This window comes from Salvelinus namaycush, chromosome 28 (genome assembly GCF_016432855.1).
Source record: "Salvelinus namaycush isolate Seneca chromosome 28, SaNama_1.0, whole genome shotgun sequence".
Classification (NCBI taxonomy): domain Eukaryota; kingdom Metazoa; phylum Chordata; class Actinopteri; order Salmoniformes; family Salmonidae; genus Salvelinus; species Salvelinus namaycush.
In genome coordinates, this window is record NC_052334.1 from 38,147,598 (window position 1) to 38,169,969 (window position 22,372).

Here is a 22,372-nt window from a genome sequence, read left to right on the forward strand (position 1 = left end):
GGTGATTGATCTTGCTTATACACTGTGCAGAGGACACCAAATCTGTGCTGGGCTTAGTTGGCTACTTGTGTGTTTAGTAAGCAGTCTTCAGACGCTGATAGTTAGGTCTTCCAACATCTGTAAAGGAGACAAACACACATGTTGACAGTGAGCATTGAGGAGCTATAGATTATCAACAGAATGGATGGTGGTATTTACTAGCAACTAAACGAAAACAAACAATTCTACCTGAATTTGTTCGATGTGAAACGTTTTGCAACTGTATGCTACAGCGTGCACTAATGATTACACCCCAGGCCACACACAAACATCTGGAAGTTATAAAATTATTTTTTTGCTTCATAGCCGCTGGAAGTAGTTTGGGGGTGTGGGTGCTGCAATTATTTCACACTACAGAAGGCTATATATGTACGCTAATACAGGACTATTAAAGGCCCAGTGCACTACTTCTGTGACAAAAACATTTTCCCCCCAAAAAATTGTTTTTATTGATGTAATAGTGCAGTCTGTCTTCGCTTCACAAGTCAGTAGGTGTGTAGTGCTTTCAATGTGAGAATACACAGAAAATGTATTTTTATCAATTATAAATAAATTATATTTAATTAAACACACAAAATCCATGAAAAACAATAGAATGACAACCAAATAATGGTAGTTTCTTCCCTGTCTTCACTGTAGAGGCCTGTTGGAGGCTTGACAACTTCAGAACGTCAGAATGTCTGCCTTGATATTCATAAAACTCCACCGACCTGCTCTTGCACAGTTGAACCCAGAACGATATGTGACCACTTGGTTACAGCAACAACGTTCTGCCGAGGACACCTAAACCAGTGTGGCCACCGCAAAGCCCAAGAGCCTGACCCTCTCTGGAAGTTGCTGTAGGCCTGCTTGGGATATTTAGCCTATATTGGCTATTGGTTGAGAATCAAGGCCCGCTCTAGCTTGGTAGGCTATGTCGGAGTGGGAAATTGGAAATGTGATTTGGGCCAAATTGGAGGTAATAATGCATTTAGGTGATGGTTTATTGAAGTGCATGAATGTACCACACCAAAAGCTTGATTTTATGGCTGTTTTAAAACAAATTTCTTGCAATTCTACGTAGTAATTATTTATGTTCACTACTTGGTCAATTGATTTGATACAAGAAAGGCTAATAGTTTATCATCTGCTCTAACACGCTCACAAAACAGTAATTCAAGAAGATCGAAATGCATAGGCCATTCCCATGAAACTGATTGAGATCAATCAAATGATTGGCATGCAGATGCGGTTTCACCGGTAAAACTTAAATAATTATCATTCACGATTGACTGTGATGACGGCCTATTTTGAAATGAGGTATTCCTAACTTGGTGTTTGAGGGTATTAAAAATATACATTTTTCTTGAGACAATAGGCCTGTGTGTGGGCATAGGCAATTGCAATTGGAGGATGCATTTTATGCAGATTTTATAACAGGGCTCTCCAACCCTGTTGCTGGAGCGCTACCATCCTGTAGGTTTTCATTCCAACCCTAATCTAGCACACCGGATTCTAATAATTAGCTGGTTTACAAGATGAATCGGGTGAGTTACAACTGGGTTTGGAATGAAACCCTACAGGATGGTAGCGCTCCAGGAACAGGGTTGAAGAACCCTGTAGTAATAGGCTACATCTGTACGTACAGACTGAGGAAATTGTGACATCATTTACATATTTTTTCCGCTCCCTTACCTAAAAAAAAGCACTACAAGTAAGATCTGTGGTAGGCCTGTAGCCGGTGGTGTCTGTATGCCGCATGTGTTCCCCGCTGGCTTCATCCATCTGCGCAGAAGCCAAAATGCAACCGTCACGTTCTCATTACGAACAGGGTAAGTAAAATACCTTTAATGACAGCACCATGGACAACTCCTTTCACCCGGAGACTTCGTGTCGCTATTTTGATCTGCCGCTGACCAAGTTTTAGCCTTCTCCATTTACATTGTGTCATAGGCTACATTTGGATTATTTTACTGCACCAACATTGCAATCTAATGTATGCACGATTTATGCAATAAACAGATGTATTACGGCACTGTACATTTTTGGGGACCTGTACTACAGACTGCTAGGGCTGGGCGATATGGCCAAAATATCATATCCCGATAACGATACATATCAATATATAGCACATTTTCTGTAAATTCAATTAATAAATAGTTTATATAAAATGACCACATGTAAAGGCCTATTTCTTATTATATTTCGAATTACACTCAACAAAGAGGTACTTACTCATTAGATTATTTCTCCTTTTATTTCGAACCTTTGTGCAAATGTTCAATTAAGCATGTAAAAAAATATTAATGTATAAAATCTAAAAAGGTAAATAGAAAACACCAACTATAGTTGCGAACAAAATAAATATAGGCCTAAAATATATACAGTGCTGTGAAAAATGATTTGCCCCTTCCTGACTTTTTTTTTTTTTTGCACATTTGTCACACTTAAACATTTCAGATCAAACACATTTTATGACACAAAGATAACTGCATTTTATTTACTCTGGTTTTTAAGTGATGATTTTATTTATTAAGGGAAAAAAGCTATCCGAACCTTCATGGCCCTATGTGAAAAAATAATTTCCCCCTAAACCTAATAACTGGTTGTGCCACCCTCCCCAGCAACAACTGCAATCAAGCGTTTGCGATAACTGGCAATGAGTCTTTCACATCGTTGTGGAGGAATTTTGGCCCACTCTTCTTTGCAGAATTGTTTTAATTCAGCCACATTGGAGGATTTGAACATGAACTTCCTTTTTAAGGTCACGCCACATCATCTCAATCGGATTCAAGTCCGGACTTTGACTAGGCCACTCCAAAACCGTCATTTAGGTTTTTTTAAGCCATTCAGGAGGTGGACTTGCTGGTGTGTTTTGGATCATTGTCCTGCTGCAGAACCCAAGTGCACTTCAGCTTGAGGTCACGAACTGATGACCGGACATTCTCCTTCAGGATTCTTTGGTAGAGAGCAGAATTCATGATTTCATCAATCACAGCAAGTCGTCCAGGTCCTAAAGCAGCCCCAGACCATCACACTACCACCACCATATTTGACTGTTGGTATGATGTTCTTTTTCTGAAATGCTTTGTTACTTTTATCCTGTAACAGGATGCACACCTTCCAAAAAGTTCAACTTTTATCTCGTCAATCCACAGAATATTTCCCCAAAAGTCTTGGGGATCATCAAGATGTTTTTTGCCAAAAGTGAGACGAGCCTTTTGTTGTTTTTGGTCAGCAGTTTTCGCCTTGGAACTCTGCCATGGATGCCATTTTTGCCCAGTCTCTTTCTTATGGTTGAGTCATGAACACTGACCTTAACTGAGGCAAGTGAGGCCTGCAGTTCTTTAGATGTGGTTGTGGGTTCTTTTGTGACCTTTTGGGTGAGTCGTCGCTGCACTCTTGGGGTAATTTTGGTAGGCCGGCCACTCCTGGGAAGGTTCACCACTGTTCCAAATTTTCTCCATTTGTGGATAATGGCTCTCACCGTGGTTCGCTGGAGTCCCAAAGCTTTAGAACTGGCTTTGTAACCCTTTCCAGACTGATAGATGTCAATTACTTTGTTTCTCATCTGTTCCTGAATTTCTTTGGATCGCGGCATGATGTCTTGCTTTTTGAGATCTTTTGGCCTACTTCACTTTGTCAGACAGGTTCTATTTAAGTGATTTCTTGATTCAACAGGTCTGGGTGTGGCTAGTGAAATTGAACTCAGCTTTCCAAAAAATATGATTAACCACAGTAAATTCATGTTTAACAAGGGGGGGGGGGCAATTACTTTGTCACATAGGGCCATGAAGATTCAGATAACTTTTCCCCCCCTTAATAAATAAATGTATCACTTAAAAACTGCATTTTGTGTTTACTTGGGTTATCTTTGTGTAATATTAAAATGTGTTTGATCTGAAACATTTAAGTGTGGTAAATGTGCAAAAAAATAAGAGCACTGTATATTTTGGGGGCTTGCCTGTTTTGCATGTTATTTTGGCATTAATACATGCAACATATCAATTTGCATTTGGTACCTTGGGTCGTTTCTCGACCGTGTAAATTGGGGCCATGTCTTTGCAGATGTACAGTTGAAGTCAGAAGTTTACATACACCTTAGCTAAATACATTTAAACTCAGTTTTTCCTGATATTTAATCCTAGTAAAAAGTCCCTGTCTTAGATCAGTTAGGATAACCACTTTATTTTAAGAATGTGAAATGTCAATGATTTTTCAGCTTTTATTTCTTTCATCACATTCCCAGTGGGTCATAAGTTTACCTACACTGAATTAGTATTTGGTAACATTGCCTTTAAATTGTTTAACTTGGGTCAAACGTTTCAGGTAGCCTTCCACAAGCTTCCCACAATAAGTTGGGTGAATTGTCCCATTCCTCCTGACAGAGCTGGTGTAACTGAGTCAGGTTTGTAGGCCTCCTTGCTCGCACACGCTTTTTCAGTTCTGCCCACAAATTTTCTATAGGATTGAGGTCAGGGCTTTGTGATGGCCACTCCAATACCTTCACTTTGTTGTCCTTAAGCCATTTTGCCACAACTTTGGAAGTATGCCTGGGGTCGCTGTCCATTTGGAAGATCCATTTGGCGACTAAGCTTTAACTTCCTGACTGATGTCTTGAGATGTTGCTTCAATATAACCACAATTTTCCTGCCTCATGATGCCATCTATTATGTGAAGTGCACCAGTCCCTCCTGCAGCAAAGAACCCCCACAACATGATGCTGCCACCCCCGTGATTCACAGTTGGGATGGTGTTCTTCGGCTTGCGAGCGTCCCCCTATTTCCTCCAAACATAACTATGGTCATTATGATCAAACAGTTATAATTTTTGTTTCATCAGACCAGAGGACATTTCTCCAAAAAGTACAATCTTTGTCCCCATGTGCAGTTGTAAACCGTAGTCTGGCTTTTTTATGGCCGTTTTGAAGCAGTGTCTTCCTTGCTGAGCGGCCTTTCAGGTTATGTCGACATAGAACTCGTTTTACTGTGGATATAGATACTTTTGTACCTGTTTCCTCCAGCATCTTCACAAGGTCCTTTGCTGTTGTTCTGGGATTTATTTGCACTTTTCACACCAAAGTACGCTCATCTCTAGGAGACAGAATGCGTCTCCTTCCTGAGCGGTATGATGGCTGCGTGGTCCCATGGTGTTTATACTTGTGTAATATTGTTTGTACAGATGAACGTGGTACCTTCAGGCATTTGGAAATTGCTCCTAAGGATGAACCAGACTTGTGGAGGTCTACAATATTTTTTCTGAGGTCTTGGCTGATTTCTTTAGATTTTCCCATGATGTCAAGCAAAGAGGCACTGAGTTTGAAGGTAGGCCTTGAAATACATCCACAGGTACACCTCCAATTGACTCAAATGATATCAATGAGCCTATCAGAAGCTTCTAAAGCCATGACATCATTTTCTGGAATTTTCCAAGCTGTTTAAAGGCACAGTCAACTTTAGTGTATGTAAACTTCTGACCCACTGGAATTGTGATACAGTGAAATAATCTGTCTGTAAACAATTGTTGGAAAAATTACTTGTCATGCACAAAGTAGATGTCCTAACCGACTTGCCAAAACTATAGTTAGTTAACATGAAATGTGTGGAGTGGTTGAAAAACGAGTTTTAATGACTCCAACCTAAGTGTATGTAAACTTCCGACTTCAACTGTAAGTTGTAAAGGCAGCTGTTATCTCCTTCCATCTTTGGGATTCTTTGCTATATGGTGTGCCACGTGCAAAAGCCTCTTGCAACGTCTGACTCGGGGGTTTGATTTGAGCACTCAACTTTACTTTTTTGGGTCTCATCCGTAGACTCTCTGTACTGTTTCACATAATTCTTGCGTAGGTGGTAAGAGGTTAGTGGTGTTTGAGCCTGTTGTTGGGTCCGGCCTGCGGCATATTTTGCAGAGGACGGTTTTCTGGTCCGTGTCAGACTTTTATACCCAAACCCCGTCCATGCGACCGAAGTAGACCCGTTTTTAGGTACGGTCTCCGTGCTCTGTCACGTTCACGCTCCATGTTTGTTTGTTTGTTGCAAATTTCCTTCCACATGCAAACCGTTGTCCAATTTACAAAACATATTGCCCAAAAGAGTGTGATTTGCGACAACGAAATAAACGATAGAGCGTAATATGAAACAATAGACGTTTTTCAATCGTCACATGATATATATCGTCATATCGCCCAGCCCTACAGACTGCTATCGGTCCGCTAATATAGTACTAGTAAAGGTCCAGTGCACTACTTTTGTCCACTTTTTTTTATAGTGTTGCTTCAGCACCCCTACTTCCTGCAGCTATGGTTAGGTTACTAGTTGGTAGCTAGCCCAATGCAATGATCCCTAAAAAGGAAGGTGATCATATGGTCACATTGACTGGCTTTTAAATTGAGATCCTTCTAATTCTAACTTTTACAACCTTTGTTTTGAGGAAAAATTCCGGTTTTGATTTGATAGAGGGCATGCAGTCTATCAAATGTGTATTTCTATCAAATCAACTGGAATTTCTACTCAAAGTAAAGGTTGTAAAAGTATACTACACATTTATAGAATAAATCATACCTAGTTTGATTCTGTCATAATCAGTGAAAACGTTGATTTATACAGCTTTAAATTGCCTTTTATAGATGGTGTATTTCTATCAAGTCAACTGGATTTAAAAAAAAAAATCTAAACAAAGGCTGTAAAAGTATGCTTGACATTTGTAGAATAAATCATATCTAGTTTGATTGTGACAAACGGTGAATTAGTTATTGATTTGTACAGCTTTAAATTGCATTTTAAAGATTTTATCTATTTCCTTCAAATTAAAACTGGATTTTGTATTCAAAACAAAGGTTGTAAAAGTATGCTAGACATTTATAGAACAAACCAAATCTATTTTTATGTTTCTGTGACGATGAATTAGTTACTGATTTTTACAAATTTAAATCGCTTTTGGCGAATGTCTGTCGAATGTCTGAATGTGTGACTATAAAACAAACTGTACCTTGGTTAGCTTCGCTGGATGGAGGCACCCATAGCGCTATGGATCAAAACTGCAACATTAAGCATTTTTTATTTGAAGGATTATTTCTCGCTGATGAAAGATAAGGGCCATATGTTTCGAAAGCGATGATTACTGACGTTTCTAAACGTTAACCACAGTGTAGGGGATTCGAGTTCACATGAGGAAGTCGTGGGCGAAGCTATGGCTGAACTGTATGGAGAATGCCGCCTAGAGTTTGAAAAAGCTAAAGCACGGCTAGCTATTTAGTTGTGTTTAACGTTAGTTGCGCTCTACTGTTAGCTGACGAGGCTTGTCAGTTAACGTTAACTAGCCCTTCAACCGGTCTTCCTGGATTATTGACCCTCAGTTTAGACATCGAATGATACCATGTATTGTAGCTAATGTCGGTTATCTTAACACAAAATACAGATTGGCGTTGCTTTTCCTAGCAGGTTAGAGTATTTTAGCTAACCCTTTTCCTAACCTGCTGCCTAAATTCACCCTTAAAGGCGCTCCATGGGCAATCAGATGTCTGCATTGGCCGTGCAGCATTTACGGTGATACAGCCTCAGCAGGAGTCAGGGCATTCATACTTATTGCGCAGAGTTGTTAAGGTAGTGCGTTTGTGTTTATACAGGACCTCCCGCATTCACCTACCGTCATCAATCATGTCAATGCGTAGCTATATGGAGCCGTCCATATTGTTACAACATTTGAGAGGCTCATGGCGAGGCGGTACTGAGCTCATTTTCGCCTCTACTGTAACGTTACATGCCTCTGTAGGATCCGCTACTGAGTCACACCATCCATATGGCACCGCCGACCACATTTCGGATCAAGCATAAATTGTCTCTTAAATGCACTGCATGTTCAATCTGAGGTCTGCATTGGCCTTGCAGCATTTACATGATATTGCCTCTGCAGAAGTCAGGGAGTGCATTCATACTTCGGCTTCGCAGAGCTATATGGGAGGTCCTGTAAAACAAACTCACGTCCTTGACAATTTATTTTACATCAACTCAGCGAAGCGGGAAGAAGTATGAATGCCCTGACTTCTGCAGAGGCCGTATCAGCTGCACGGCCAATGCTGATGGCAGATTGACCATGGAGCGCCTTTAACCTGCTATGAAAAAGTTACGTTTGGTTTTAGCTGTACTCACTCTAGTCAGAACTGTATTTTTCTCCAGAATTTGAGCATCAACAAGCGAAGCGACGCAATGAAAGCGCTTCGAGTGGCAGAAGGCAGGTGCGAGGCCTTTTGCGGAATTTATTTATAAGCTATATATATTTCCCAAAGGTATAAGCCACTCCAGTTTTCTATTCTAAGAAAGGCCATGTTATTTTCTGCGAAAGTTATGTATAGGCTTTTTCTATCTGCAATTAGTTAGTGCAACAAACCAAAGTCATTTTGAAAAGTTACCATTGTAATCTATGCTATTTTAAGGCGTTTGTATGGGGAATTTAAAAACATGGGGGTTGGATTGATTATTACAGTGAGTTAACCGTTATTCCAGCCATGTAATGATTCTGCTCAACCACGGGCCCTTTAAAAAGGATGGAGGATGAGGGAAATAGGCGGAGCATACATGCTCAAGGTGTTTCTGTTGGCGTTGCAGTACTGAGCTATACTCTGCAGTGCTATCACAGTCTACAGTCACACCGCAATATGAAGTCAGCCGAAATCACCCGCTCTCCATCAACATTCCGGGCAGTCTTTGTGACAGGTCAGTCCCCATATGCTTGTAATATGTTGCTGAATTCAGGGTACCCCACTACTACGTTTTATTTCCGCGTCCCCCGGATTTTCGATATGGAAGTGGGATCATTCATGTGTAGGAAGACTACAGTAAATGCAATCTTCTCCACGGCATAATGATTTGTCGGCATGCTTCATACAGTATTGCACGTAGAACCCCTATTCATTATGAACTTGAGCTAAGTGGAGAAACCGATCTCTTCTGACTGAATGTGCTAGAAAGAAAAAGGAAAATAGATGACATTGAATGCACCAAAATGCCATTCAATATACACTACCTGACCAAAAGTATGTGGACACCGGCTCATCGAACATCTCATTACACAATCACGGGCATTAATATCGAGTTGGTCCCCCCCTTTCTGCTATAACAGCCTCCATTCTTCTGGGAAGGCTTTCCACTAGATGTTGGAACATTGCTGCTTCCATTCAGCCACAAGAGCATTAGTGAGGTTGGGCACTGATGTTGGACGATTAGGCCTGGCTCGTAGTCAGCGTTCCAGTTCATCCCAAAGCTGTTCGATGGGGTTGAGGTTAGGGCTCTGTGCAGGCCAGTCAAGTTCTTCCACACCGATCTCGACAAACCATGGACCTCACTTTGTGGACGGGCGCGTTGTCATGCTGAAACAGGAAAGGGCCTTCCCCAAACTGTTGCAACAAAGTTGGAAGCACAGAATCGTCTAGAATGTCATTGTATGCTGTAGCAAAAAGATTTCCCTTCACTGGAACTAAGGAACTTTTTGTGCTGACATTGCTTCCAGAGGCAGTTTGGAACTCTGTAGCCATGTTGAAAGTCACCGAGCTCTTCAGTAAGGCCATTCTACTGCCAATGTTTGTCTTTGGAGATTGCATGGCTGTGTTGCTCGATTTTTATACACCTTTCAGCAATGGGTGTGGCTGAAATAGCCGAATCCACTCTTTTGAAGGGGTGTCCATACTTTTGTATATATGGTGTACATGCATTTACTTCCTCTCCTCTCCCCTGGCATTTCTCTTGTCTAGATAGTCTTTGAGAGCATTTTCTCAATACAAAATGTTATATTTTTATTGCTTATTTGACCTTTTTTGTGACAATATTTCCAGCGCAAGGTTATATGCCTGCTCAGATTGCATCATTGATTCTCCTGAAAGACCTGACTCCATTACTTGGAGTATATGCACTGTCTCACTCTCTCATTCTTCTATATGTGCACTAACTTACACTCTCCTGTAGGTATGATTACGGGGGCCTAATAAGCATGGGGACCCAACATAGGAGGACGGATGCCAGCTGAGCCCCTCAACTCACCAGACCATCGCTATTGTCAATATCCCAGAATTCTCAGCTAGGCCCCTGAGAAGGCCTTCTTGCAAACCCTTGGAGCCATGGAACACAAAATACAACAGCGGGACAAAAACAGGCCCAGCTACTTTGGCAACGTCAAGACCAGGTCAGGCCTGCGATTAACTGATTATTGGCAAAAAAATGAGGAAACGCACTGCTTAGAATTGTGACACGTTTAGTTAATCCCAGAATGCGTCCTATCCTTTTTTGGGTTGCTCTCCCTACGTGTTGTGTTGCTCTCCCTACATGTTGCAATGAATGGAGCATAGTAGCTCAAAGTAGAACTTCAACACCTTCTTTGATATAGTCACTCTTTTGAATTTACTTCTCATTTGAATAAAGGAACAGTCATGGGCATTACGTGGGCAAGAGGAGTGCAGGTGTTGCCAGAAACAGTAACAACCCATATCCCTAACTCCCACTATCCTATGAATCACAAATGTGATTGCCAATATCGAGCAGTCTTTTTTTAATGTCAAGACAAAATTATAAAGAATCATAGCTGATTGCCTCGGATGGGTTATCAACTATTTTTACCCTTACATGCTCATATACTGTAGATGGGGTCAGAAGGCTTTAATGACCATAATAAATGGTGAACTAATAAACATCCCAGTAGTTTTCCCTACCACCAGTATCCCTCTGTTCTTTCTCCCCTCCAGACTGGGGTCCAAGCTCCCTGTTGGGGACACCCAGTCCCCCAGGTTAATTTCCGGACCCTTGGAGACAGGACCTCAGACCGGCCCAACCAAGGAGGCCAGGGCCAGCGGTCAGGGCCACCGTGCCGTGGGGCGTCCCCTTGACCACGTCCCCCACATCCGGAACCCCCGACTGAGACAGTATTACCTCCAAGGTGAGGTATCTCTCAACAAGGTTATAGCGATATCTCTGGTTTGTTTGCTTTAGTAGGTGCTTGGTAGCTGCAGTAGATCCATAGCCAATTATTTGTATGGCATTTATGTTGTGTATTTTCGTAGCAAACCATTCTAGAGCCTGACAGAACACACACAAAGGGAGGTTAAGGAGAACTCCTCTCTAGATGTAGCGTTATTTAACTTTTGAGGAATTGCAACACTGCCGCAAAGAAGGCTTGAACTTCTGACAGATAAATTACCTGTTGACTCTAACACAACAAAATGTAGAGTAAGTCAAGGGGTATGAATACTTTCTGAAAGCACTGTACCCAGAACCACAGATCTGCCCCTGTTAATGTTGACATTTTCATAGAAGGACTTATTGGATCAAAGTGATCACTCCTCCCGCGGGCTTTCAATTTGATCTAGTTTGCTGACACATGACATTGAGCCAGAGATCTGACATTTCTATGTCAGTGTGTCAAGGCCAACAGTGCTGCCTTGTTGCACACCTGAGGCTCTCAAAGAGAAACCCCAGTACCCTAATAAACCTCAAATGTATATAATTTCAAAGGAGCCCACACAGGGCCAGAGAGAGTGGGGGGTTGTTTTGCATGAATTAAACTATATACAGTACCACAAACAAGTTGTAAGTCAGCAGCAGAAAGAAGAGTACTGGTGGAAAGCGTTATCGCTTCTCAACATCATGTTTTTAAATCTTGCCTTCATAGAACCTAGATGGGGAACGGAGGGAACCATGGCCAAGTCCATGGGCAGAGATCAACAGTCAGATGACAAGGTAGACACTATGGTGAGTCACAATCTCATGTAGACCTACTCCTATGTCAATGATCTTAAAGACCTGCTGCACCCTCACATTTGATAACCAATACAGTGCATAATATATGGTATAGATAGATTCTGATAATGAGGGTTCAAATGTCAGACCAGCTGTATTTCAGTGAAACAGTGGTCACAGATCAGTCACAGATCTTCCTTATTTCAATGGGTATGCAAGGGTATATTCTGAGGCTCTACAACCGTTATAATGGAAGGACAGTGTATTGCAAGATATGTGTTGAAAATAAATGTTCGTAATTATATCACGTGCAGATGAAGAAGCTTCTATCACTGCAGCTTTCAAACGTTATCAGATTTCGTAAAGGGGAAATTGATACCGTTGAAGTCGGAAGTTTACATTAAAATTAATTTTTAAACCACTCCACAAATTTCTTGTTAACAAACTATAGTTTTGGCAAGTCGGTTAGGACATCTACTTTGTGCATGACACAAGTAATTTTTCCAACAATTGTTTACAGGCAGATTATTTCACTTATAATTCACTGTATCACAATTCCAGTGGGTCAGAAGTTAACATACACTAAAGTTGACTGTGCCTTTAAACAGCTTGGAAAATTCCAGAAAATGATGTCATGTCTTTAGAAGCTTCTGATAGGCTAATTGATATCATTTGAGTCAATTGGAGGTGTACCTGTGGATGTATTTCAAGGCCTACCTTCAAACTCAGTGCCTCTTTGCTTGACATCATTGGAAAATCAAAAGAAATCAGCCAAGACCTCAGAAAAAAAATGGTAGACCTCCACACTTCTGGTTCATCCTTGGGAGCAATTTCCAAACGGCTGAACGTACCACGTTCATCTGTACAAACAATAGTACTCAAGTATAAACACCACACACAGCCATCATACCGCTCAGGAAGGAGACACGTTTTGACTCCTAGAGATGAGCGTACTTTGGTGCGAAAAGTGCAAATCAATCCCAGAACAACAGCAAAGGACCTTGTGAAGATGTTGGAGGAAACGGGTACAAAAGCATCTATATCCACAGTAAAACGAGTCCTATATCGACATAACCTGAAAGGCTGCTCAGCAAGGAAGAAGCCACTGCTCCTAAACCGCCATAAAAAAGCCAGACTACGGTTTGCAACTGCACATGGGGACAAAGATCTTACTTTTTGGAGAAATGTCCTCTGGTCTGATGAAACAAAAATATAACTGTTTGGCCATAATGACCATAGTTATGTTTGGAGGAAAAAGGGGGAGGCTTGCAAGCCGAAGAACACCATCCCAACTGTGAATCACGGGGGTGGCAGCATCATGTTGTGGGGGTACTTTGCTGCAGGAGGGCCTGGTGCACTTCACAAAATAGATGGCATCATGAGGCAGGAAAGTTGCTTCAATATAGGCACAATATCTCAAGACATCAGTCAGGAAGTTAAAGCTTGGTCGCAAATGGGTCTTACAAATGGACAATGAACCCAAGCATACTTCCAAAGTTGTGGCAAAATGGCTTAAGGACAACAAAGTCAAGGTATTGGAGTGGCCATCACAAAGCCCTGACCTCAATCCTATAGAAAATGTGCGGGCAGAACTGAAAAAGCATGTGTGAGCAAGGAGGCCTACAAACCTGACTCAGTTACACCAGCTCTGTCAGGAGGAATGGGCCACAATTCACCCAACTTATTGTGGGAAGCTTGTGGAAGGCTACCTGAAACGTTTGACTGACGTTAAACAATTTAAGGCAATGTTACCAAATACTAATTGAGTGCATGTAAACTTCTGATCCACTGGGAATGTGATGAAAGAAATAAAAGCTGAAATGAAATAAATCATTCTCTCTACTATTATTCTGACATTTCACGTTCTTAAAATAAAGTGGTGATCCTAACTGACCTAAAACAGGGAAATTTTACCAGGATTAAATGTCAGGAATTGTGAAACTGAGTTTAAATGTATTTGGCTAAGGTGTATGTAAACTTCCGACTTCAACTGTATGTGGAACTACTGTAAATCCTACTGTAGCCTAAACATAACTTAATCAAGGCAAAAACATGTATTCAATAACTTTGTTTTTTTCGGTCTAGAAAGTCCCTTTGCAATGCATTTCAGTCTAGAAAATATACATTGAAACCATCTACAGCATAGCAAGACGCTTTCAAGGACCAATATTGCTTTGAGTCTGGTATAGGGGGATAGGGGTGACGTGTTTGTATATTGATTTATGCAACATGGAGTAGTCAGAATGTATGCCTATTTTATACTCTTTTTATTCTTTGCAGTTTAGTACATGGTCTATAAACTTCTGTGTTATGAAAATATCAATGAGTTCCATGGGAATGTAATTTAGGTCAATGGACCATCTGTCAATAGCTAAATCCTGTGTTGTGTGGGAGCGGATGGAAGGTTCACATGATATTGGGCTTGTCAGAGGACTGTGGAGCCTCAAATGAAGGGAACAGATTGGCATTTATTTGGTCTGATTTCTTAAAATATTGGAGTACTACCTAAAATGGATTTCTGCACTGCGTACACACAGGCTCACCATGAAGACACGGTGTTCAGTGTCAACTCCAAGTGCAGTAGCTTGGCAGATCAGACTAAGCTGAACAGGCAGCTCTCCACCTCCATCTCTTCCTCCCTCATCTCCCGGCAGGTAAGAGTCACCATGGTTCCCACCCTTTATCAGATGCTACATCCTATACAGTATCTTCCAGAGCCAACATTTACACTTTATATATATACAGTGAGGAGAACAAGTGTTTGATACACTGCCGATTTTGCAGGTTTTCCTACTTACAAAGCATGTAGAGGTCTGTAATTTTTATCATAGGTACACTTCAACTGTGAGAGACGGAATCTAAAACAAAAATCCAGAAAATCACATTGTATGATTTTTAAGTAATTAATTTGCAAAATTTATGACCAAAATTATGTGAACACTTGCTTGTCGACCATCTCATTCCAAAATCACGGGCAATAATATGGAGTTGGTTCCCCCTTTGCTGCTATAACAGCCTCCACTCTCCTGGGAAGACTTTCCTCTAGATGTTGGAACATTGCTGCGGGGACTTGCTTCCATTCAGCCACGAGCATTAGTGAGGTCGGGCACTGATGGGCGATTTAGGCCTGGCTCGTAGTCAGCATTCCAATTTATCCCAAAGGTGTTCGTTGGGATTGAGGTCAGGGCTCTGTCAAGTTTTTCCACACCGATCTCAACAAAGCATTTCTGTATGGACCTCGCTTTGTGCATGGGGGCAATGTCATGCTGAAACAACAGGAAAGGGTCTTCCCCAAACTGTTGCCACAAAGTTAGAAACACAGAATATTCTAGAATGTCATTGTATGCTCTAGCATTAAGATTTCCCTTCACTGGAACTAAGGGGCCTAGCCCGAACCATGAAAAACAGCCCCAGAACATTATTCCTTCTCCACCAAACTTTACAGTTGGCACTATGCATTTGGGTAGGTAGCATTCTCCTGTGATCCGGCAAACCCAGATTTGTCTGTCGGACTGCCAGATGGTGAAGCGTGATTCATCACTCCAGAGAACGCGTTTCCACTGCTCCAGAGTCCAATGGCGGCGAGCTTTACACCACTCCAGCTGACGCTTGGCATTGCGCATATTGATCTTAGGCTTGTGTGCAGCTCCACCATTTCAGGAAGCTCCGGACGAACAGTTCTTGTGCTGACGTTGCTTCCAGAGACAGTTTGGAACATAGTGAAGGTTGCAACTGATTTTTACGCACTTCAGCACTCAGCGGTCCCGTTCTGTGATTTTTGTGTGGTCTACCACTTCGCGGCTGAGCCTTTGTTGCTCCTAGACATTTCCACTTCACAATAACAGCACTTACAGTTGACTTGTGGGAAAGGTGGCATCCTATGACGGTGCCAAGTTGAAAGTCACTGAGCTCTTCAGTAAGGCCATTCTACTGCCAAGATTTGTCTATGGCGATTTCATGACTGTGCTCAATTTTCTACACCTGTCAGCAAATTGTCTGAAATAGCCGAATCCACTAATTTGAAAAGGTGTCCACATACTTTTTTGTGTGTGTGTATATATAGTATGTTTTACTTGTACCTTCCACTATGATTTGACATGCAAAGTGAGGGAAAGATTATGTAGCCTTCACCACATAGCCTTCAGAGAACCCACAGGTAACTGGAAAAATAAAATAAACACCAACATAAAATGTCTTAATAGGGCGTTGAGCAACCATGAACTGCCAGAACAGCTTCAATGCACCTTGGAATATATTCTACAATTGTCTAACTATTGGAGGGATGTAACACAATTTTTCCACAAGAAATTCCATAATTTGGTGTTTAGTTAATGGTGGTGGAAAATGCTGTCTCAGGCGCCGCTCAAATCTTCCATAAGTGTTCAATTGGGTTGTCTGGTGACTGACACTCTCCCCCTATGCTCCTTTGAGGCCACTCTTTCAAAGTCACAGATCTCCTCTAGCCATGTTAGCCAAAATAATGGGCAACTCTGCATTTTTATACATGACCCTAAGCATGATGATGTTATTTGCTTAACTCTGAGACCGCACCTGCTTTCAATATACTTTGTATTCCTTATTTACTTGCATTTCCTTCATTTTGGCAGTTACCTGTATTTGCATGGTTACCAAATCAAGCATCCACCCCTCCACTCCAGTAGGCTACAGATAAGACCACAGTAAAGCAGATTTAAAGTTCACAGTACAATGGAAAGAGGAAGTGGGAGGTCTTAGTCTGGGCAGAGTTGTATTTACAGCAGTGCACGAATGTGTGTTGTGATGTTACTGTGCTTTCATTCTGAAGAACCTCCGCGTTCCCAAGAGTAAAGGCTCTGGCCAAGGCTCATCTCCCGCAGTGATGCACCTTGACCCCAACCTCAGGCTGGAGCCAGAGTTTGACACTAACCCAGGGCTTGGGCTTTTTCCGGCCCCATCTGCCAGTCCTCACTCCCCGTCACCAGATGCAGAGTATGACAAACTACTGGTAAGGATAATGTGAATTAATTTATTCCACAAATCATACAGAAGAGGAGGTACATTTGACAATGTTTTAAATTATTTAACCATGATTATCTGGCTCCTATCAGGCCTTTAATGGAGTGTGTTCTTGCTTTTCTGATGGTAGAATTGAATGTTCTTGTCAGGAGAGGCTAACAGTTTTTAAATTAAGCTGAAATTGTTCAATAGAATAAGAGCCAATGCAGGACTGGAAAAACTTGGCTAACTGGCTCATGGCAATGATTGATTTCTGTGAGAACTGTTCTTTTTAAAACCAGCTAATTCAGCTCTGTGTATATAAAGCACTGTCTAACGAGTGGCTACGGTTGTGTTTTTGCTCCGTGCTTGTTTTGATTCTCCCAGGATGTGGAGGCGGTGCCAATGCCTGACGGACAGCTCTGCCTACTGGCCCTCCCTCCCGAGTGCTCCCAAAGGGAAGGGCAAGCCGCCATGCCATATCTCAAATTGTTCTGCCGCTACATCACTGACCGCAAGGTGGGTGGAGACTAGCGCCATTCTCACTCAACTCTCACGCACCTCGCTCTCGCAATTCTTGCTCACCCCTCTCACCACCCGCTTACCTTTCTCACCTCTCTCTTTCACCAGGGTGTGGTTTCTGGTATCTTGCTAGTGACGTCCAATAAGATCTTCTTTGACCCGTGTAAGACCCACCCGTTGGTGATGGAGCACGGCTGTGAGGAGTACCTGCTGTCTTGCTCAGTGGACAGCCTGGACTCTGTCTCGTTCTACACGGACATTTCCCACGTACACTTCAACACCTCCACACACAGGTCAGCATTAAATGACTATGTGCATGATTGAGACACACATATTTGGTGCAGCTCTTCACAGATCAACATACTGTGTCTTCACATTGCCTGGAAAGGCGTTTTAACCAATAGGAGGTCACTAAAATAATCCTATATTCTGGGCAGACCTGTCAAATCGGTAGATCGCAAATATGCACTATGACTGGATCAGTGTGGGTGAGTCTCTGACAAATCCACAGGTAGCAACAGTGACCTTAATATTCTGTATGTTCTCTGTGATATCTAGCAGTGCAAATGGGAGTATAGCCAATGAAATTGGTCCATGGATTTCTATGGTATCAAGGAGCGCTTGCTGGGTCACATTGCAGAACATGCAACATACATAGGTGGTTGTTTTTCTGTTACTAGGTGGAAAGGAACTAAAAAGACCCAGAAAACTGGCGAGACGCTCCAGCAGGGTGGGAGGCGAAGCAGCAGTAGCGCACAGCACAAGGGGGAGACTGTCCCAGTGCTGGTCTCTGCTGCTACGTCGGAGCTGAGGTCTGCCCTGGCTCTCAGCCTGGTCCAAGGGTTCGCTGAGGAGGAGAGTAGCAGTGACGTGACTAAGGCAGAGAAGCAGCTGGAGGGGAAGGGAAGCCCACTGGAAGAGCAGGTTGTGCAGTCATCCGGGGCTGTGCTGAGCAGTGCTGCCACCTTCTGTTGTGGAGGACAAGAGGCAGCAGGGACGGGAAATCTAGTGAGAATGGAGCAGGTGGACAGAGAGGGGACGGAGAAGGAGCAGTCTGTGAGGAATCGGACGTCAGGTAAGGAAAGGAATCAAGTCAATAGTTTTGTCATTGTTTTATCCCAAGCAGCACTGTGTGGTTGAAGTCTGCTTGATAAGTTTGTAGGAAGATGGTATCATAACAAATGGTTCGAACTCAGTCTCTTTTTCTTTGTTTTGCTACCCCCTCACTTTCTCTCTCCTCTCCCCTTTTCTCTCTCTCGCTCTCTTCCCCCCCTCCCCCCTACTTCTCTCCTTCTCCAGGCCTCTCTAGACCTTCAGGAACTTTTGGGTGTCTCATGTTTGTCAGGCTGCGGCTCCAGGGGTCCGCTGGGAAGAAGGGTGTGGCTGCAGGCTTGCAGCTGGGGACAACAAAAACCTTACCCCGGAGGGATGCCTGGTTCGCCTTTTCCCAGGAGAGGTAACAGTCTGTAGCCACAGAAAGACTGTTTTAGTTTAGCATTAACACTCCACTTACATTCTGTGAGCATTAGCACCTCACACTGACCATGTCTAACATTAACATAATGTTTACATGTCTTGTTCAGCAATTTCAATGCCCTCCCTTGCTGAGGAATATATAGACTTTTACAATTCTCACTAGAAGTAAGTCAAAGATCTTTAACACTAAATCTTTCTGCTCTCATGTCTTGTTGTCTGTAGCTCAGACGAGCTCTACGCCTATCTGAGCCACTGGAGGCCTGACCTATGCATACTGGAGGGAGGGTCGGAGGAAGGGGAGGGCGACAAAGACGAGTTTGTACTGGTCGACAACGGAGAGGAGGAGGAAGAAGTGTCCAAGAACCACGGACGGACTGGGGAGGACTGGGAGGTAAGTCTGTATATTATTAAAGTCTGTAGTGGCTGACAACAAAAATGGCTATTTCCATTAACTTTGACTAGAGCTTCAGTGGTGACGATGCATCTTTTGCACATCTTGCCCTGGGGAAGTTTGAGCAGTGTTTTAGGTAGGGTGGGGTCCGGAGTTGTTGTTTGAGTGTGACACGTGTCACGTTTGAGTGCGAGGTTAATGGGTTTATAACTAGGTTGTGTGTCTTGTCTTGCAGATGGTGTCAGTGGAGGAGGGTGGCGGGAGACTACCTCTGGTCATGGACAAAGATCCAGAGGGACTGTGTGAGATCGTGGAGCAGAGTCGCATCTTGGACGCAAAGCTTGTCAGAGAGGTAAGCACCCAACCATAGACATGTATGTCGGATCTTCACAAAACACTGTCTGATCTAATCACAAATGCACAAATACACAATGGAAGATTATTCTCATCCATTATTGGATAAGAAAGAGATAATGACCTCATTAATCCCCAAGGGAAAATTAAATTAAAGCTTCTCATGACATGTCACTGGTCAGCACCACACATATAGAAGAAATTGCACACATTCCTCTTCTTGCCTCTAGTTCCACAAATGCATTACAAGTTCAGCATTCCCAGACTGGTCTGGGTTTAAAGATAAATCCAGAGTCTGAGACAACCTGACTTTTCTGCTTCTACCTCGGTCTCCCTCAAGCAGCATTGGCCTTCAGTCATATACACAGAGCCATTCATGACTGAACCTTCGTGCTGAGTGGAGTACTGAAAATACTCAACCCCTACTGTGGCCATGTCTCACAAAGGGGGTTATGCATAAGGTAGAATGCTGGTAGTGAACTCCTGTGGCGAGATTTAAGCAGAGCAGTGCTGTGAGCACTTTGAACCAATACATTAGCTATGGCACCTGCAGGTCAGATCTTCAAATGTCTCATGTCCAGGCTCATTCACTTGTTGGATAGATGATTAGCTCAACAGAGGAAAAGCGTAGCTAAAGAAAAGGGTAATATAATTGGATATCAATGATTACCGTTTTCTCCCTTTTTCTTTAGCTCAACAGAGGAAAAGCTTAGTTTTTTAAATTTAACTAGGCAAGTCAGTCAAGAACAAATTCTTATTTACAATGACGGCCTACACCGGCCAAACCCGGACGACGCTGGGTCAATTGTGCGCCGCCCTATGGGTTGTGATACAGCCTGGAATCAAACCAGGGTGTCTGTAGTGACGCCTCAAGCACTGAGATGCAGTGCCTTAGACCGCTGTGCCACTCGGGAGCCCACTTGTGCCCCTGCTCTCCAACCCTCTCGCACAACTCTTTCTCCTTCTCAATCCTTCCCTCTCTCCAGCTCTCAGCCGAGTTGCCTCCCAGGACAGTGGGCCACATGTGGCATCTGGCCTACAGCACGTCTCTTCACGGCTCCAGCCTCAAGTCCCTCTACCGGAAGCTGAACGGCAGCGACTCGCCTGTACTCATGGTCATCAAGGACTCGCTCAATCAGGTGCCCTTTTTTATGTACTCAGATTTGAAATGTAATAGTCACAAACTCTCCAATGTTCCACGCACCACCCTCAACATTTTTAATATCTATCCGCTTCAGAGATTCAACACAAACACGTACCATAGAGCACTTGCTTTTCATGGCATTTGCACTATTGACTTCAGACACTCACAACTGCTCCAGAAACTATGGTGGGGTTGGTTTGAATAACATATGATTTGCCAGGAGTCACAAGAGTTCATTGTGGACTTGTGGTCACCTATGAAGACCCCCATTGTATGAGCTCAGTCTTGTTTGGTTACCAGAGGGTTGTGTTTTTGTTAATGGTAGGTATGTTTCTGTGCCCCAGGTGTTTGGGAGCTTTCTCTCTCACCCACTGAGGCCGAGCGAGACCTTCTATGGCACAGGAGAGACATTCCTCTTCATGCTGCATCCTCGATTCAAGGTCAGACAAGACACACACACACTGATGCATACACTACACTTACACAACCATTGCCAAACAATTCTCTCCCACATGTTCCAATCCGAAATGTGTCTTAAGGTATTGCTGCAGGATTGTTTTGTCAACCTAAGTGAAGACAATACTGTTTGTTGCTAATCTTGCTGATGTAACATTGCAGGAGTTTTCATAGCAGCCAAATTACTATTGACATCAAGGTCTCTACCAACGTCACATGATCAATTTAATGCATGACTGGATTACGAAAGGTCACGTTTTGTCTTTTTAAGCACAAACAACATTTAAGAAGTTAGGAACTCATTGCTATCAATCACATGAGGTTGGTGGCACCTTAATTGGGGAGGACGTGCTCGTGATAATGGCTGGAGAGGAATAGGGGGAATGGTACCAAGCACACGGTTTCCATGTTGATGCCATTCCATTAGCTCCGTTCCAGCCATTATTATGAGCCGTCCTCCCCTCAGCAGCCTCCTGTGCTATAAATAGTGTACTGTATATGCAGAGCATTACAAAGGCCAAGTTCATTGATCTGCAATTCACCTGGTCTGCAATGCGGAAAGGGCTGTCAGAGAAGTAAAGCATTAATCAGATAGGACCCTAAGGTACTCTTGTGTCGGTGTCCCTGACTGACTCTGCCCTTGTCACCTCCCATAGTGTTTCAGATGGACAAGAGAGAACTCCTTCTTCATAAAGGGAGACCTGGACTCTTTTGCTATCGGAGGAGGAAGGTAGAGCCACTCCCAGCTATAGAAATGTTACATTATGGTTTTCTTGATGCTGTTTCTATTTCCGTGACACTTACTGTCCATTGCTTTGTGGTACAGTATGTGCCAATATGTTTAGGAGAACACATTACTTTACTCTAAAACAATGAACTGCGTTTCTTTCTCTCTTCCGCAGTGGTCACTTTGGCCTGTGGCTAGATGAGACGCTGTACCTGGGCAGGAGTAGCCCCTGTTACACCTTCAACAACTGCTGCCTCTCGGAAAGAGATGACTTCCACGTCATAGAGCTGGAGGTGTGGACGTTCTGGTGAAGGCCTGCCCTCTTCAACTTGCCTAGCAACACCCACTCACAATGTCTGGCTGTCCAATGACTGCTTTAACCAAGACTCTAGAACCCATCTCTTCTAGAACAATGAGTTGGATGTACCTCACTATTTTGATTTAATTCTGTGGTTTTGGGCTGCGAACTGAACTGTGATTATTCTGAACCCTATCTCTGAATGTGGACCAAACCATTAGGTGGAGGGGTGTTGGTGGTTTGGGACTGAGGTTGTAGCCTCACTGCATTGGAAGACTTGCCCTGTTGCAGC

General features: G+C 43.0%; 1 protein-coding gene across 1 annotated transcript; it reads left to right on the forward strand.

Annotated features, from left to right (window-relative positions):
* Window positions 1–19,361: 19,361 nt before the first annotated feature.
* LOC120023066 (TLD domain-containing protein 2-like) lies at window positions 19,362–22,138 on the forward strand. The gene is made up of 5 exons (XM_038967019.1): window positions 19,362–19,453; window positions 20,442–20,594; window positions 20,944–21,039; window positions 21,712–21,785; window positions 21,958–22,138. The coding sequence occupies exons 1-5, from the start codon at window positions 19,379–19,381 to the stop codon at window positions 22,091–22,093; spliced, it is 534 nt and encodes a 177-aa protein (XP_038822947.1). The 5' UTR covers window positions 19,362–19,378; the 3' UTR covers window positions 22,094–22,138.
* The last annotated feature ends 234 nt before the right edge of the window (window positions 22,139–22,372 follow it).

Bases quoted from the DNA above. Each gene is read 5' to 3' on its own strand.
- LOC120023066 (XM_038967019.1), top strand. From the start codon at position 19,379: ATGGACAAAGATCCAGAGGGACTGTGTGAGATCGTGGAGCAGAGTCGC. The intron at 20,595-20,943 runs GTGCCCTTTTTT...TCTGTGCCCCAG, and splicing joins TCAAGGACTCGCTCAATCAG to GTGTTTGGGAGCTTTCTCTC. The intron at 21,040-21,711 runs GTCAGACAAGAC...CACCTCCCATAG, and splicing joins TGCTGCATCCTCGATTCAAG to TGTTTCAGATGGACAAGAGA.